This window comes from Pseudorca crassidens, chromosome 2, assembly GCF_039906515.1.
Source record: "Pseudorca crassidens isolate mPseCra1 chromosome 2, mPseCra1.hap1, whole genome shotgun sequence".
Lineage (NCBI taxonomy): Eukaryota > Metazoa > Chordata > Mammalia > Artiodactyla > Delphinidae > Pseudorca > Pseudorca crassidens.
Genome location: NC_090297.1, coordinates 27,727,108 through 27,745,015, shown reverse-complemented (window position 1 = coordinate 27,745,015; position 17,908 = coordinate 27,727,108). Strand labels below are relative to the sequence as shown.

Below are 17,908 nucleotides of genomic sequence, written 5' to 3'. Positions count from 1 at the left end.
TGATCTGCCTGTGCTATGTGGCTGCTTCCCCCTAGCTATCTATTTTACATTTGGTAGTGTATATATGTCCATGCCACTCTCTCACTTCATCCCAGCTTACCCTTCCCACTCCCCGTTCTCTATGTCCATTCTCTATGTCTGCGTCTTTATTCCTATCCTGCCCCTAGGTTCTTCAGAACCATTTTTTTTTTTTAGATTCCATATATATGTGTTAGCATACGGTATTTGTTTTTCTCTTTCTGACTTACTTCACTCTGTATGACAGACTCTAGGTCCATCCACCTCACTACAAATAACTCAATTTTGTTTCTTTTTATGCCTGAGTAATATTCCATTGTATACATGTGCCACATCTTCTTCATCCATTCGTCCGATGATGGACACTTAGGTTGCTTCCATGTCCTGGCTATTGTAAATAGAGCTGCAGTGAACATAGTAGTTCACGTCTCATTTTGAATTATGGTTTTCTCAGGGTATATGCCCAGTAGTGGGATTGCTGGGTCCTATGATAGTTCTATGTTCAGTTTTATAAGGAACCTCCACACTGTTCTCCATAGTGGCTGTATCAATTTACATTCCCACCAGCAGTGCCAGAGGGTTCCCTTTTCTCCACACCCTCTTCAGCATTTATCGTTTGTAGATTTTTTGATGATGGCCATTCTGACCTGTTTGAGGTGATACCTCATTGTAGTTTTGATTTGCATTTCTCTAATGATTAGTGATGTTGAGCATCCTTTCATGTGTTTGTTGGCAATCTGTATATCTTCTTTGGAGAAATGTCTTTTAGGTCTTCTGCCCATTTTTGGATTGCGTTGTTTGTTTTTTTGCTACTGAGCTGCATGAGCTGCTTGTATATTTTGGAGATTAATCCTTTGTCAGTTGCTTCTTTTGCAAATATTTTCTCCCATTCCATGTTATATTTATCTAGTATTTTGATTATACCTCTTTAAAAAACCCTGCCTTTAAAACCCTTTAAAGAATCTGTTGTTGTTATATCTTTTATGGTTTAATAGTTTAGATTTACAAACATGTTTTAACAATTTATGTGTTCACTATTGCTTGTTACTGCCCACTGCTTCCTCCTGGGTTCAATTTCCTTTATGCTCAAGCATTGCTTGAGCTTGGGACCAGTTTTAGAGTTAATATCTCAGCTTGAGGTTTCTGTATTTCACTGGTACTACTCATTCAAACCCCGTACCCACAACCAGAGCAGCCTTAATATTCTGATTTCTCAGCATCCTACTTCCAGGCCACATACCTGAATCATGACATGAATTTTCTAGTCCACATTTGTAAATGAAACCACCTTTTTTTTTTGGCTGCTGGCTTTATGCGCGGGGTCTCCTTCCAGGTCCGCAGGATGCAGAGGCTTGGGGTCTCTCCTTTAATCCTCCCTGGGCGTTACCATCTAGCCTCTAGGATATATCTGGCCCATAGTCCTGTGGCTCACTTGGCTTCGGTTCCCTTTCACCACTAAGGTTTTGAATTTCCTTTTTGTTTCTGTTACCTGAAGATGTCTCTTTCCTGCTTTCAAGCTTGGCATTGTAGCAAAACCATCTTTTGGGCTCTATTTGATCCAGCATTTCTATAGGTATGGGGGTGGGGTGGGTGGGCACTTCCTAAGTTAGTCCAGTCCACTACATGGATCAGTCGTCAGCAGCAGTTACAGAGAGAAGTGGGACCAATTTTGGAAGCGTTTGGAGTGAAGTCAGGGAAGGGTGGGGACAGGCAGAGAATGAGGTCTTCCTTGGTCTTGTGTAGGTGCTTGGGGAGGTTTGGAGGGGTGGGCAGGGGAGAGGAGAAGGTTTATGGATAAATGTCTAAAGAACTGGATTGCTTGGGACAGGTGATCACACTGGGAATCCAGAGGGGGTGACAGGTGGGGAGAGAAGAAATCTGGCGCATCTTTCTGGCCAGGCTCCCTTGCTTGTCTGCTGAAGGCATCCTTAGTTATACACCTGCACCGTCCTTTCTCTCCCTTATGTCCCTGGCACTTTAAGTCTGACTTACCGCACACCATGCCCCAGCTGGTACATAAAAGTGAGCCACGAATACCAGCAGCCCTTCTAGGCACACATCCAGGCCTAGCCCCCCACCCACTGCCACCCCATTTTCTTGGACTCTCTTGTCCTTGCTTCTGTCTCACTGGTCCCAGTATTTCTCTCTCTTTCTGTACTTTGGTTTAAAAAAATTGCTGGGGAGGAAAAGTTTCTCCTTTTCTGCCTTTCAGGTGTTCCCTGCTAACCTGTAGGGCGAGGAGTGCAGATTTGTAGCCCTTTATACCTGGGAGTTGTCTGTGGGTCCGTTCTGTTGCTCATCATCAGTGGTGACTTGGCTTAGAAATAGACAGGGGTTGGGGTTGGTGCCCCTTCAGTTCCATGTCCACCGCACCTCCACCTAAGATTCATCTGTCCACAGACATTTATTATAACCCTATATTATCTGTCAAGTACTGTACTGGGCACCAAAGATACAAAGGTGAGCAGAGCCAGGCACAGCCCCTGCCCTGTGAAGCTTGCTGCCATGTTAATCTAAGAACCTCCTAAGTGATGCAGAAGTACAGCTGAGAAGGAGCCACAAAGGAGAGGTGTGTACACTATGAGAGTGTGTAATAGGGGCCTTTGACCCAGGCAGAGGGGTCAGGCATGGATTTCCTGAGAATGTGACATTTGAGTGGAGATCTGAGGGAGGAGCAAAAATTAACAAAGTGAAAGTGGGAGCTGAGTGTTCCAGGCAGAAGGCCCAGCAGGTGCTAAGGCCCTGTGGTGGGAGGGAGCATCATTAAGAAACAGTTACCACCCCCATCTCAGGGCATCCTACAGCACCTGTCTTCCCGGACCCAGCACACTGTGGGCCATGATAAAAGAATGCATCAAATGTCATTGATGGACATGAGAAGTCTGTCCCTAGGGCCTTTTGAGAACATCAAAACCATGTGATTTTTGCCTCTCTCACTAATCATGGGATCCCCTTGTAGCTTCCACTTCTAGATCCCTGCCACTAAGATCTTATCTTAAATTCCAGATTTAGCAGAAACAAAACAAAGTAAACAAGTAAAAACACCATACCACCCAATTAAATTTGATTGTCAGATAAGCAATGAATTATTTTTAGTATAAGTACTTCCCAAACAGTACTTGAGACATACTTATACTAAAAAAATTATCTGTTATTTATTTGAAATTAAAATTTAACTGGGAGTCCTGTATTTTATCTGACAACCCTACTTAGATCCCCTTGTGCCCAACCAGGGCTCCCTGGAGAACTCTGTGTTGGAAGTCCACCCCTCCCTCAGCTTCATGATCATTTCCGGCTTTGGGACCTTGAGAAGGGAATGTGCAGAAAGAACAGGAAGCTTCCATCCTCATGAAGTTATATTCCAAGAGCAGTCCTGCAAAAGCAACGAGTCGCTGACTGACCACAAGCCTGGGGTGTGGACACTGCCTCTATTCCTCAGCGTCAACTCCAGGATGGTCACGACTCTTCCTCAACTCCCACCCTAGCCCCACCTCGGCATCACTGTCACAGCCCCCAGCCTGCGGTGGTGCACTTGGGGATTCCTGATTGATTATATGTTTAAACTCTTAGATGCTTTCTCAGAGAGGGAGCTGCTATAATGGCTGAGCCTTGCTGAAATGTCCACGCCCATTCTCCCTCCCACCCCCCCGCCAGCCTGCTGCCAAATACTCCTGGCAAAACTTCTTGACAACTCCTGGATGTTGATCATTCCTTGGACAGTATGTCTCATGGGATAAGCCAGTTTCTTCCCAGAGCCTTTTGTGTTATCCCTTAGAGAATCACAGGAGAAACATCTCCCAGAAGTAACCATGATAACTTCCAGAATCATCAGGAATGTGAGCATTGTCACCCTAAAGGACTTGAGGGGAGGAGGCCTCCTCAACCGTGTTAAAAGGCTTGGGGAGAAAATATTGTAAAAGGCATTGTTATGAATTAGTGATGATTCATAACTGAAGCCAGTTTCTCTCCTGTGTTTGCAGCGATTGGTGAAGACTGCAGCAGATACTGCCAAATCCAAAACTAAATAGGGACATAAGCCTTGGACTTCACTACCCTGAAAATGGATCAGTTAGAGTTAGGATTAGGTTTGGCTGTGAGTTACAGAATACCCCCAAATGACAGTGACTCAAACATGATAGAAGTTTATTTCTCTCTTGCTTAGAAGTCCAGAGAGTCAGTTGAGGGCTGGTACGTGCTCCGCAGTGTCAGACCCAGCCTCCTTCTATCTTATTGCTCCTCCATCCTCAGCACGTGGCTTCCATCTCATGTTCCAAAATGGCTGCTTGAGGTCCAGCCATCATATCTACATTATGGTCAGCAGGGAGGAGAAGAGAACAAAGAAGGGCCTGCCCTCTCCTTTTAAGGACATTTTCTGAAAGTTGCACATACTACTTCTGCTTATAACCTATGAGCTAGAACTTAGCCACATAGCTACACCTAGCTACAAGGGAGATGGGTAAAAGAATCTTTATTTGAAGGGGCCCTGTGTCTAGCTTAAAATCGTGGGATTCTTTTACTAAGGAAGAAAGGAGAATGGATGTTGGGGGATGATTCGTAATCTCTACTATCCTCCCTTCCAACCAACCAACCAAATAACCAACGTTTATTTGAGGAAGTGCCCAATTTAGTAAGGGAGACAGATATGTAAATAACTAACTACAATACAATGTGATATGGAGTATAAAAAAGGTTTTATTCAGAGTGCTGTGGGAGAACAGATGGGAATGATCAACAGCAATCATAATAATCAATAACTACAATGGTCTGGCTGGGTTCTCAGAGCTACACTCCCATTGTTTTACTTGTCCACCTCCCTTTTTTATTCAGTGTGAGCTACAAACCTTCCTGCCTCACCATGTCACAGCTAACACTTGCAGTGGGCAGGCCACGTGCTGTTCTAAGTTTCCTAGATACATTATCTCATAACAATCCTGTGAGTAGGTACTATTATCATTCTCATTTATAGATGAAGAAACTGAGGCACGAGCCATAGAGCTGGGTTTTGGACCCGGACATTCTGGCTCCAGCGCATACATGCTTAACCACTCTGCTAGCCTACCTTCCTTAAAACTATTCATTCTCATTCCCTCCCCCAGCCTTCTCACCCCCAAATCTCCAGCAGACGACCTCCCTGCTTACTTCTTTGTAACGACTGAGGTCATTGGTGGGACCCCTCTCCACTGCCGGACCAGCCTCCAACTGCATCTCTTTCCTTGCCTCCTCCAGCAGTCCTGCCTCAGGGGTTGAGGCATCTGCCTTTCTGGTTAAAGCTGCTCCTGTCCCTCCGTCCTAGGAAGGCAGTGGAGTGTAATGGTTTAAGAGCTGGCCTCTGCAGACAGACTGCACTAAATTAATAAGTGTCTGGTCTTAGGAAGTCACTTAGGTTCTCTAAGCCTTAGTTTTCTCGTCTGTGAGTAGGGGTGATACTAATGTGAGGGCCGAGCATATTGATTCATGTAAAGTGGTTATTATTTGTTCCCCTCCTATCTGGTCCTTGGATTACTGCCTCTCTCTTCTCTAGCTTGAATTGACTTCTCTTTACAGGTTGTTTTAGTTACCTACGGCTGCTGTATTATTACAGCACAGTATTATAGCCACTAATTTAGTGGCATCCAATAGTCCATATTTATTATCTTACATTTCTAGAGGTTGGAAGTCTGAACTGGGTTTCACTAGGCTAAAATCAAGGTGTTGGCAGGACTGACCCCTTTTGGAGTCTCTGGAAAGCATCCATTTTTTCCACCTTTCCCAGTTTATAGAGGCTGTCCGCATTCCTTGGCTTGTAGCCCATTTCTGTCTTCAAAGCCAGCAGCGGCGGGTTGAGTCCTCACAGGCAATCCCTCCAACCTTGATCCCATTGTCCCATCTGCTTCTCTGATTCTGACTTTCCTACCTCCCTCTTTCACTTATAAGGACCCTTTTGATTAAAATGGACACAACTGGAGACTGCAGGATCTCGTCTCAAGATCCTTGACGTAATCATTTTTGCAAAGTCCTTTTTGCTGTGGAAGGTAACATATTCATAGGTTCTGGGAATTAGGACATGGACTTTTTTGGGTGGCCATTATTCTTCCTACCCCTTGGGGATATGGCATGTGAGAAACATCCAGATGTCCCTCCTTTTTCTCCCCCTCAAGCTCTATGGAGATACAATTGACAAATAACCAGATCATGCCTTCCTTAAAGGTACATTGTCTTCTTTCTTCCTTCCTTCTCAACCAAGCCCTTTGGAAGAGTTGTCTTGCCTAGTTTTCTCCACCTCGTGACAACCCCCTCCCATCTGCGTCTGCCCCCATACTCCACCAAACTGACTCTTGCCCTGATCACCAGTGGCTTCCATATTGCCAAGTCAATGGACACCTTTCATTCTCAACTGGCTGCATTTTCCAGTTGGCTGCTCATTCCTGCTTGAGACCCTTTTTTGAGGATTTCATCCTTTTGTGGTCCCCTGTCTGCCTTTAGGTGACTTTCTCTTGATTTTCCTCCTCTTCCTCTCTGGCTTAGACATGCCTGGGGCTCTGCCGTCTCCACTGGCCCCTGAAATGTCTGTGTTCCCCAGGGCTTTGCATCTTTGTTCCATTTCTCTTTTCTTGGGTGATCTTGTCTCACACTGCTGGTTTTAAATGCCACTTGCACAAAGATGACCATTCCTGCTTGTGCTGTGCAGATCTCTGGCTCCTGGCTGGAAGTGTTGGTGAAGATTGTGTTTCCAGTAATCCCATAAGCTCCTCAATTTCTTTGGTGTTCCTTCAAGTAGACACAGTGAGAGAGCTACTTGAGGTACTGACTTGAGAACCATGAAGCCTGGGGCATTCATGCTTCTGTTCCAGACTGCGTGGCCTACTTCCATCAAGACACAGTGTGGGGCTTCCCTGGTGGTGCAGTGGTTAAGAATCTGCCTGCCAATGCAGGGGACACAGGTTCGAGCCCTGGTCCGGGAAGATCCCACATGCCACGGAGCAACTAAGCCTGTGCGCCACAACTACTGAGCCTGTGCTCTAGAGCCCATGAGCCACAACTACTGAGCCCACATGCCACAACTACTGAAGCCTGTGCACCTAGAGCCCGTGCTCCGCAACAAGAGAAGCCACTGCAATGAGAAGCCCGCGCACTGCAACGAAGAGTAGCCCCTGCTCGCTGCAACTAGAGAAAGCCCACGTGCAGCAACGAAGACCCAACGCAGCCAAAAAAAAAAGATACAGTGTGATCTTCTCAGGACCCCTCAGAGGACAGTGAAAGGCACAGACCCAGTGATGACAAAGGACAGCTCCATGTTTCATGGGGGTAACAGAAAAGCAAATAGGGAAGGCAGATCTTCACTAATGTATTTATTGGGGCAAGCCCCACCTTTACCTGTGTGGTTTGCAATTGCTGGAGCGCCGAAGGAGCCAGAGGCTAACGAGCTCAAAGCACAAAAATATTTAAAGGGAGCCAAAGGGCACCCTGACAGTTCAGTTAGACGTACAAAACTCTCACCAGAAACAGAGCAAGGTAACCAAACCGTGGGACTGCCTCCAAATGCAAGAAGACGGCTGAGGGAGGGATGGTACGAGGATGGCCTCGGGGCAGTCAGGGGGCTCACAGAAGAGGAGGGGGCTTGAGCAGGGAACCAACAGGCAGTGAGGGGGAGGAAGGCCATTTCAGGCAGGGGAATAGCACGTGCAGAGGCTGAAGTCAGGGCCAGTATAATCTACTTGGGGAGCAAGGAGGGTTCAAGGGAGATGAGGCCAGAGAGGACTGCATCCAGAGTAAATGCTAGCACAGGAAGCCTGGGCTTTATCTTGTTGGCAATGGGGAGCAATGGAAGGGTTTTGCGCAGGGGAATGGGTTGGGCAGAGGTCAGCTTTAGAAAGACTACTCCAGTGCTGGGTGGATTGGTGAGAGAATGTTGGGCCCCAGATCTTAAAATATGCATAGGTAGAATTTTACAAGGTATAATTTTTAAAAGGTATAATTTCATTTTATCTTATTCAAAAAATTATTTTATTATTATTTCTTATTGAAGTGTAATTGACCTACAACACTGTGTAGTGTCAGGTGCACAAATTCAATATTTCTGTACGTCATTCAGTGACCACCACGGTAAGTCTAGTTGCCATCTGTCACCGTGTAAAGTTGCTACGATATTCCTGACTGTATTACTCATGCTGTACATTTCATCCCTGTGACTTATTTATTTTGTAGCTGGAAATTTGTCCTTCTTAATCCCCCTCACCTATTTCACTCATCCCCCACCTGCAAAGTATAATTTTAGAGAGAGGAGGTACCTTGGCATTGGCACTGGTTCATTCCTGTCATTTTATAGCATATGTGTGTGTGTGTGTTTATATATAATACATATTCATATATATCATATAGTGTATTTTATATACACACATACATATATACGTACTAGATGGCCCAGGTGGAGGCCCAGGTGGAGGCCCAGGTGGAGGGTGAGTGACCTCCCAAAGGCACATAGCAACAAGGCCAGCGTTAGAACTCCGGTCTGCCTCGCAATCCACTGCTCTTCTTCTGTGCTATTCTGAGTGGAGGCAGCAGTGTCCGAAAGGAGGTTGATCCAATAGTCAAGGAAAGAGAGATGCAAGCCCCGACCAGGGCAGGTGCCAAGGTGAAGACCACATGGGAGGCAATGCGGATATGTTCCTGCTTTCCCTTTCTCTGGGTGGGGGTTGGGACATAGGGCTGGCTGGGGACTGCACATGAGTGCATCTCTCTTTCCTGGGTCCTGCAGCATCCTTCTGGGTCTGGTTTCTATGGCAACAGGCTCCCAGCAGGCAGCCCGCCAGCTGGAGGGAAGCAGGCAGGCAGGGAGAGAAGGCCCAGGCAGCATGAGGAAGGCTAAAGTTGTGGGGGGTGGGGGAGTCTTCTGGGAAGCAGGAGGAGCCCCTAAATCTGGCCCCCCAAAACCCTCTCTCTTCTGACCATATGAGGGTGGAGGTAGCTTAGGACACATGGGCTTTTCTTTCATGGTCCTTGAATTTCCAGATCTCAAACGTCTGTTCACCTCTCCCTGCCACCCTCACATCTCCTGACTCTCTCTTCTTTAAGTATTATCTATTATCTGACCCCAACCTCATGCGCCTCAGGGAGCACTTACTTCTTCATAGAAAAGAGCCCTCACTCTGATTGAACTCAGTGGGGAGGGGGAGAACAAGGTCAACTGACGTTCTGTTTTGCATAAGATTTGCATATTATTAACTCAAAGACAAGAAATTTCCAGGCCCTGTGTCATTCCTGCCAACAACTTAATTCAGCTCCACTGGCACCCGCTGACTGTGTCTGGCCAGGCTCCGTGCTGAGCCATGGGGTCCCTAGAGGAGAAGTCCTCCCAGCTGCAGCCCACCCCTTCTCTCCAGCTGCTCTAAGGCAGTTCTTCCTGATGTTCTAGCAGCTGGTGTGGTGGGAAGTTCTTGGGCTGTGGAGCGTGGCAGCCCTGGGTCCAGATCTTGGCTCCCCTGTTTTCCAGCTGGCTGACTGTGGGCCTCTCTGTGCTATAGTTTATTCATCTCTCCATAGGACTGAGGATATACCCGTACAGCTGGTATGAACTAGCGAAGACACGTTGTTTGTTAAAATGCTGAAATAATGCTGTGTTCATTGGTAAAGAGCCACCACCCTGGACCCTCCCCAGGCCCTTTTGGCCCACAATCCAGCTTCTGCGGGGTGATGCCCTAGCACTTTGGCTTTGTCCGTCTGATTGGTGTCTGCCAGCATCTGTTCTGCCCATGAAGTACAGGTGGTTAAATATTTTGAATATCACCCCTGTCCAGAACCGGTGCAACAGGTAGGTATGTTATGTACCGACCCATGGCAAGGACTGATACATTTAAAGGTTGTGAATTAATGTCCATCACTTTGTAGGTTTCCTTTTGGCCTGGGGTGCGGGTGAGGGCTGGCATGAGACTGGGCAGGGGCAGAGATAACCGCCAGCTCTCTCACCAGGCGGGCGAGGTTCAAGCGCTCCAACAGTGTGACAGCCGGCGTGCAGGCCGACCTGGAGCTGGAGGGCCTGGCCGGCCTGGCCACCGTGGCCACAGAAGACAAGGCCCTGCAGTTCGGACGCTCCTTCCAGAGGCACGCCTCTGAGCCCCAGCCCGGGCCCCGGGCCCCCACCTACTCAGTCTTCCGCACGGTCCACACGCAGGGCCAGTGGGCCTACCGCGAGGGCTACCCACTGCCGTATGAGCCGCCGGCCACTGATGGGTCGCCCGGCCCCGCCCCTGCCCCTACCCCCGGCCCCGGGTCCGGGCGCCGTGACTCCTGGATGGAGCGCGGCTCACGTAGCCTCCCCGACTCAGGCCGCACGTCCCCCAGCCCACGGGATGGCGAGTGGTTCATCAAGATGCTGAGGGCGGAGGTGGAGAAGCTGGAGCACTGGTGCCAGCAGATGGAGCGCGAGGCGGAGGACTATGAACTGCCGGAGGAGAGTGAGTGAGGGGACCCCGGGCACGGAGGCATCGTGGCGGCGGCGGCCACTACCACGATGTGATAGGAGAGGCCTTTGGCTGGGCCTGACTGTGCCTTTCTCACAGTTTGCTCGTATGGCCCCAGACCTTGGTGGCTCCCATTGGCAGTAGGGCATGTTGGGAGCTCTCGGAAGGAAGCAGGGAGCAGCTTCAGAGGTCGGAGCTAGGACTGGGAAAGTGACCGGGTGAAAGGGCTGGGCCTTCTAGGAGATGGCTGCCAGCCCAAGTCCATGGGGATTGAGGGGACCCTATTCCCATCGGGGCTGGTGTGGGAATCCAGGTCTGATCCAGGTGTGAGACCAGGACTTCAGGCAGAGGGGGAGGCAGTGCACAGTGTCAGCTCATGTCTGAGGCCTAGGAGAAGGAGATTCAGCCAGGGAGACAGGGCCCTGCACGAGGGAGGACATGCCCTTCCCTGCAAGTCCAGTCTGAGGGGAGACACAGTCTTAACCGCAGAATCCCCAATTTGATGGGATAGTGACTAGCAGACAAGAGTCATGCACCTGACATTATTTGGTAATTCTCAGTGAGCCAAGGAGTCATATACTGAGGAGTGACAAAGTTCTGCCAGTGAGTGGCCACGGAGCTAGTGCCTGGCTAAGGCTGTTGGGCTAGGCTGGCACCGCTTTCCATCTGTTCTCTGACATGGGAGGGAAGCGGACACAGGAGGATAAGCAGTCAAGATGTGTAGATCGTGTGAAAGAAGAAACCTCAGTGTCTGAGGAGACAGTCTTCTTGGTGAAGTGGGATAGGAGCTGCTTGTTATGACCTTGAGGATGGGATGGGGAGGGGGCCGGAGGAGACAGACGGATAGACAGACGGTGCCAGATAACAGAGGGGTCAGTCATTCAGGGCAGACTTCCTGGAGGCTGGGTAAGGAGAGGCATCTTTCCTCTCCCCGCATCTCCTTTTGCTCTCCAGTCCTGGAGAAGATCCGCAGTGCCGTGGGCAGCACACAACTTCTCCTGTCCCAGAAGGTTCAGCAGTTCTTCCGGCTGTGTCAGCAAAGCATGGTGAGTGCCCATGGCACGGAGCCTATCAGGTGTGTGTACCTGGTAGGGGACTGGAGTGTGTGTACGCCTGGAAGTGAGACCAGGTGTTTGTCTTGTCTTGTCTCCCTACCTCCCAGTCCCCTCCCCACTCTCCCAGGTTGAGCTTCCTGACAATGAGGGTGGGTTGGGCTTTCTCTGGTCCAAGCTGGGGCTCAGACCCTGCCGACTAACTGCTTCCCCTCTGTCTCCCTCCACTGCAGGACCCCACTGCGTTCCCCGTGCCCACCTTCCAGGACCTGGCGGGTTTCTGGGACCTCTTGCAGCTCTCTATCGAGGATGTTACCCTCAAGTTCCTGGAGCTACAGCAACTCAAGGCCAACAGCTGGAAACTCCTGGAGCCTAAGGTGGGGGGAGGTCCCTTCAAACCAAGAGTCCAGACCCTGGAAAATGCCCTTCCCCAGAGAGTGTGGGTGGGGGCGGGGGGAGGAAGGCAGGAGAAGCGACCCTGGGCAGCAAAGCTAGTCCTGGACAGGTGATGGTGACCCTCTTCGACCCTGCTGTTGGTCACTGCCCTCTGCTTGGTCCCACTGCTCATCACTGCCTGAGCTGCAAGAACCCTTTGGTGGCTGCAGCCACCTCGGACCAGCTGTCGTTTGAGGGAGCCAAACTAGAGCTTCCAGAAGGGCAGACTGCCCTCAGCTTGGACCTCGGCACAGAGGGGACCTTCAAGGTCCCCTCAGCCCTCATCTCACTAGACCTTGTCAGTGATGGGTCCCAGCAGCCTGGAACGTGAGCCCTCATTGCCTTGCCTGCGTCGGGGGGAACTGCACTCCTCTGGACCAGGAGGGAGCGAACGCTCTGATGCGAGTTGTGGAAAACGGCTCCACCAGGGGGCGCTCGAGTCCATCTCTTTAAAAAATGAAAAATGTGGGTTTCACCTTGGCAGAACAAGCACCCCTGGGGCTTCGGGGGCCGTCACACGCTCTCAAGAACCGCTCTCACGAGTCAGAGGCGCGCGCTGTTAACCGTTCCGGGCCGCGGGGGCGCCGGTTGGGAAGTCGGGTGGGACCCGCCCCCAAACTAAGTGCCGCCCCCTCTGCCGGCAGGAGGAGAAGAAGGTCCCTCCGCCGATACCAAAGAAGCCCTTGCGGGGCCGGGGCGTGCCGGTGAAGGAGCGCTCCCTGGACTCGGTGGACCGGCAGCGGCAGGAAGCTCGCAAGCGGCTCCTGGCGGCCAAGCGCGCCGCCTCCTTCCGCCACAGCTCGGCCACCGAGAGCGCCGACAGCATCGAGATCTACATCCCCGAGGCCCAGACCAGGCTGTGACCGGCCCGGCTCGCCCAGCCCGGGCCCGGGCCCGCGGTTTTCTACCCGTACTGTACACCCAGCGTCGAGGTCACTGTGAACGCGGGCTGCCCCGTGCGCCCGCCCCGCCGGCACCGCACGCCCCGGCCCCTCCTGCCCGTCACGGTCTCGTGGGTTTTTTACCTTCCCGACCCCACGCGAAGGCGCCCGGGCTGGGCTGGGGGCCGTGCCTCTCCGCCCTGCGCTCCCACCGGGACCCCCCACCTTCCAGGTCCGACGCTTCGTCCCCACCTCCTCCCCACGGGCACCATCTCTGCCATTACCCCACGGGCCAGGCCGGGCCGGGTCCCCCATCTGGGCTCTGCGTCCCCCCCACCCCGCGGGGCTGGGCTTCGTGGGGAATCAAGCTTCGTGGCTTTTTATGAAGACTCCCGAACCCCGCCTAGGAGCCCGCCCCACCCTCCCAGGGGCTCTACCCTCAGCCCTCAGCCCACCGGGCCCAGGGACCACAGTGGCTGGACCAACCCAGGACCAGGGCGCCTGGGCCTCTCCCCTTTCCCAGCTGCTGGGGAGGGGAGATGGGGGCTTCCCCTCACCACACCTGTGGCTGTTCCCACATCCCCTTGAGTATCCCAGGAAAAATAAAACGGCAGAACTGCACTCGAGCCAGCTGCTCTCTCCAGAAGAAGCCACCTCTGCCCGAGCCTGGGACAGGGTGTGGAGGGAGGAGAGGCCGGAGCCCAGGCTTTTGGTCTGGGGAGAGCGGGGTTGTCTGGGCCAGCTGGGGGAACGGGGATTCGGCCCCGCCGGGTGGCGACAGAGGACCTGAGCCCTCCTGGAGGGGCCCGGGTGGGTTGAAGGGGCCCGGGTGGGGTGAAGACGCCTGTCTTCCAATTCCTCCTAGTTTAGTCCGGTTCCCTTTCTGCCTTCCAGTTCCCCAGGGTTCCCCCAGAGAGGGAAGCCCAGAGCCCAATGCCTGACACACAGCGTGTGCTCCATAAACAGGAGGGCTGCTGTTCTTCGATATGGGCAAATATTGGTTTCCTTTTCCCTAAGGGGCCACTGTTCTTTCCGCTCCAGAAAACTGTTCAATTCTGTGCTGTCATGTTTTCTGATGCCTCCTGTGCATGGGTATACATTGATGGGGAACAAAAGAGAGAACAGAACTTTCCTGGGAAGCTCAGTGGCATCCCAAACCTAGTAGTGATGGCTAATGTTTATTGGATGCTTGCTGAGAGTCAGGCAAGATGAGAGTGCTTTACACGAACGTAGCTCATCCTTACAACAGATGAGAAAGCTGAAGCCCAGGAGAGGTCAAGGGCCCTGGCCAAAGTCACAGGCAGGCCTAAGAGTGGTGGACCCAAGTCTGTCTAATGTAAATCCTGAGCGTTTAGCTCTAAAGCCTTTTGAGCCCAGAAGGAGTTGAATGGCAGCTCCTACCTACAAAGCCCTCTCTCTAGTCTTTGCGTTGATGTGGACTCTGAGGCAGGACGAAGAACCTTCCAAAAGGGTTGGCTGCTCTTCTGGGCCACACTGGACTAGCCAGTTCTTCTCATTCATGTATTCAGCAAATATTTATCAAGAACCACTGTTGGCCCTGTCCAGCACCTGAATATAGCTCTGAACAAGTTAGTTTCTGCTCTTATGGTGCTAACAGCCATATGGGAAAGACAAGTAAGTAAGCAGTTACATTATAAGGGTGAGTGCTGGAAAGATGACTAGGTATTAGCCACTGAAGGAGGGCGAGGGCTGGGAAGAATGTTCAAGATCAGAGAACAGCTGTGCAGAGGCTTGGAGGAGAAAGAGGTATTGGGAGTGCAGAGGCTTGATCATGCTGGGCTTTTGGGTCAATTTGAGGAAGGTCGGCCTGGGTCCTGAGCGCCACGGGGAGCCACAGAAGGGTTTTGAACAAGAGAGTGGCATGAACATATTTTACAGGCTGGTCTGGAAGACCACCTGAAAAGCAAGAGGTCATATTCCCACACACACTCATTTGAGGCCACTGGGAGGTGAAAAGGGCTCCCGTGCGACCCGAATTCCCAAAAGTGAATCAGCCTGGAGCTGATCCCAAACAGATTCCTGGGCCCTGTGCAAGACTTAGTGAAGAGTCTTTGCTCTCAGATGAGTTTTTTGGGCTTATTTATTTATTTTGGCTGCGTTGGGTTTTCGTTGCTGCGTGCGGGCTTTCTCTAGTTGCGGTGAGAGGGGGCTACTCTTCCCTGTGGTGCACAGGCTTCTCATTGCGGTGGCTTCTCTTGTTGCAGAGCACGGGCTCTAGGCACATGGGCTTAGTAGTTGTGGCTCGCGGGCTCTAGAGCGCAGGCTTAGTAGTTGTGGCACATGGGCTTAGTTGCTCCACGGCATGTGGGATCTTCCCGGACCAGGGCTCGAACCCGTGTCCCCTGCATTGGCAGGCAGATTCTTAACCACTGCATCATTTTGATGGCAGCCAGGTTTGGGAATACTGAAATTGGATGACTCAGAGTTTCAACTAGAAATGTTCATATGTCTATTTCCCCCAGATTTGCCAAGTGGGGCACTGGCTGAGTGACTATCATCCTGAGGTTCAGTTTTCTCGAAAATGGGGAGCTGGGAGAGGTTTGAACTAGACAATACTCAGAGCAATCCTATGAAGCAGGTATTGTTATCACCCCCATTTTACAGATGAGAAAACCGAGACTTGGAGAGGTTCAACAGCTTAGCCCAAACCACGAAGCCAGGAAGTAGCTGAGTCCAAGTTTAACCTCTACATTATATAGATTTTTATGGGTCTCTGTGTTTTCCCAGAAACTGGGCCAGGCTTGCCGGGACCATGAGGTATATGGGAATGGACACGGAGAGCCGGGTAGCATCCAAGACTGTGTGGGCATCCTGCTACAGATGTGATGTCTAAAATCTCCCCTTGTGGGGCTAATGTAGGGGGCATGTGGGGAGTCTCCTTAGGGTATTGTGGCCTAGGTAGTTGTGCTGGGCTCCATGGACATGTGAAGGATTAGATCCAGTCCCTGTGCCTGAGTTGCTCCCATCTGGCCATAGCAAGGCGCATAAACACAAAGTTATGGTACAAAGGGAGGCCTGCTCTCCCAGAGGGGCTGAAGAGACCAGAGGAGGGAGCCTCTAGCAGCCGGCGAGTCTAGGAAACCTTTCTGCAAGAGGAGCCTTTTGAACTGGGTCTTGCAGGATGAATTAGAGTTTTGTAGTCAGGGATGAGGAGGGAAGACATTCATTTCAGGCAAAAGGACCGACCAGCTTAGGCAAAGGCATGGAATGCTATGTGTGTGTGGGATAATGGGAAGAGCAGAGACTGGAGAGAGGTGACAGGCTAGAACGGGTAGAGGGGAAATAAAGGAGATGTGGCTGGAAGGGAGCCATGGGTTTAAGTTGGAGAGTCCATGGTTTTATTTAAGTGTTTGAAAGACTCTTTGGCCAACAGAATAGAAATGGACTGGAGGAGGCAATGGAAGGCAGAGAGACCATTGAAGGGAGTTGCCAAGGTGGTCCAGGTAAGAGATGATGATGAATTTGAGAGACATTCAGGAGGCATAGGTGCTATAAACTGGATCTGGGGAATAATGCAGAGATGAAGAGGCCTTGAAGGTGTCACTCAGGTTTTTGGCTTGGTGAGTAAGTAATGCCATAAATGGACATAGGACATTACAGAAGGAGGAGTAAATTTGAGGAATACTAAACATGCTGGTGATCAATTACCAAGCACTTAGAAGGTGCCATATACTGTAAATGCTAAGCATTTTATACACATTAGGTGATTTAGTACAGAACAACCAAAGGGGGGTGGGTACTATTACTGTCTTTTTTAAAACAATGAGTGTAAACAGCTTTTCTGAGATTAGCAGGCAGCAGGGTTAGGATTTGAACCCACAACTCTCTGATTCCTAAATCTGTGCCCTGCAGCCCCACTCAGTTCTGCCTGACAGAACTGCTAGCCACTACTTGAGACTTAGCTCAAGGGCAGGTTCCTCTGGGGAGCCTCCCCTGATTCTTCCTGGGGCTCCTTCTCTGTGCTACTTGTGCATGCTCCCGTCATCACATTTCTCACACTCTCTCGACATTTTGTAGACCCCTCTGCTTCCCTGTTAGTCAGACAACTCTTGGGGGAAAACACGGTCCCAGTCATCTTTGCATCCCCAATGCCTAGCACATGTTAATTGGCTGACTGAATGCTAGTTATTCTGGGCAATTCTGTTCCCTTGTCCTCCCTCAGTGAACACGTTCTGCTAATAATGGTTTCGTACACATTTCTTTATTCTTTATCTGTTCCTTTTTCTCCACCTCCATTGTCAGAGCTTAGCATTGAGATCTTTGAGATCATAAAGGAAGGGAATCTACCCTGATAATGCAATCTAGGAGGCTTCCTACCAAGGTGTCCCTTGAGCTTGAAAAACAAGACAGAGCTACTTTGGTAAAGAAAGGTGGGAAGGGCACTCCAGGTAGATGAAAAAGCATAAGTAAAGGCACAGAGGTGTGAAACAGTTTGGTTTGCGTGGGGGAGGGGAATAAGAGGGGTTTAGTATGTGTTACCAAAGGTAAATAAGTACGCCTGCCTGAGACTAGTGGAATGAAGGTGGAAAGACAGGGCTAGGTGGGGGTGTTATGGAGCTTAAGCTTTGGTGTTTTTTTTTCTATATGTGTTAAAGTAGACATCTGTACAGGGCGCAGTGGGGACACAGAGGAGGCAGTGAATACTTGCACCTAAGGGTCAAGTAAGACAGGTTTTACTATATTTTAATTATTTGTACACTAACAATAGTACCATTTATTTCCCTGCTTGTTATGTGCCAGCACAGCACTTTGCATACATTGTTTCATCAACTCTCACAACATCCTGTGAAATAGGTGTTATTACCTCTATGCATAAGAAGGAAAGGAGGCTCAGGCAGATTGACAATGTTCCCAAGGTCACGCTGCTAGAAAGCTAGCCCAGACCAGAAGAGTTCTTAAGAGTTCTAGATTTTACTCTGCTGAGACCTTCTTGAGGTCAAGGATCATGTTTTTTATTTTTCTGTGCCCAGACCAAGGTCTTAGAAGAAGCCTAATAAACATCAGTTGAATACATGAATGCGTGACCTTCTACTTTCTCCACGCGAAAGCCCGTGGTGATGTCACT

General features: G+C 50.4%; 1 protein-coding gene across 4 annotated transcripts in view; it reads left to right on the top strand.

Moving 5' to 3' along the window:
- DLGAP3 (DLG associated protein 3) overlaps positions 1 to 17,856 on the top strand; it is a 65,923-nt gene extending 48,067 nt beyond the window's left edge. For all 4 annotated transcript variants that reach the window (XM_067725401.1, XM_067725398.1, XM_067725400.1 and 1 more), the window contains 4 exons: positions 9,964 to 10,448; positions 11,409 to 11,500; positions 11,740 to 11,883; positions 12,586 to 17,856. In XM_067725401.1, the coding sequence (XP_067581502.1) occupies positions 9,964 to 10,448; positions 11,409 to 11,500; positions 11,740 to 11,883; positions 12,586 to 12,804 (940 nt within the window). In that variant the 3' untranslated portion in view covers positions 12,805 to 17,856. The remainder of the gene's footprint in view (positions 1 to 9,963; positions 10,449 to 11,408; positions 11,501 to 11,739; positions 11,884 to 12,585) is intronic.
- The last annotated feature ends 52 nt before the right edge of the window (positions 17,857 to 17,908 follow it).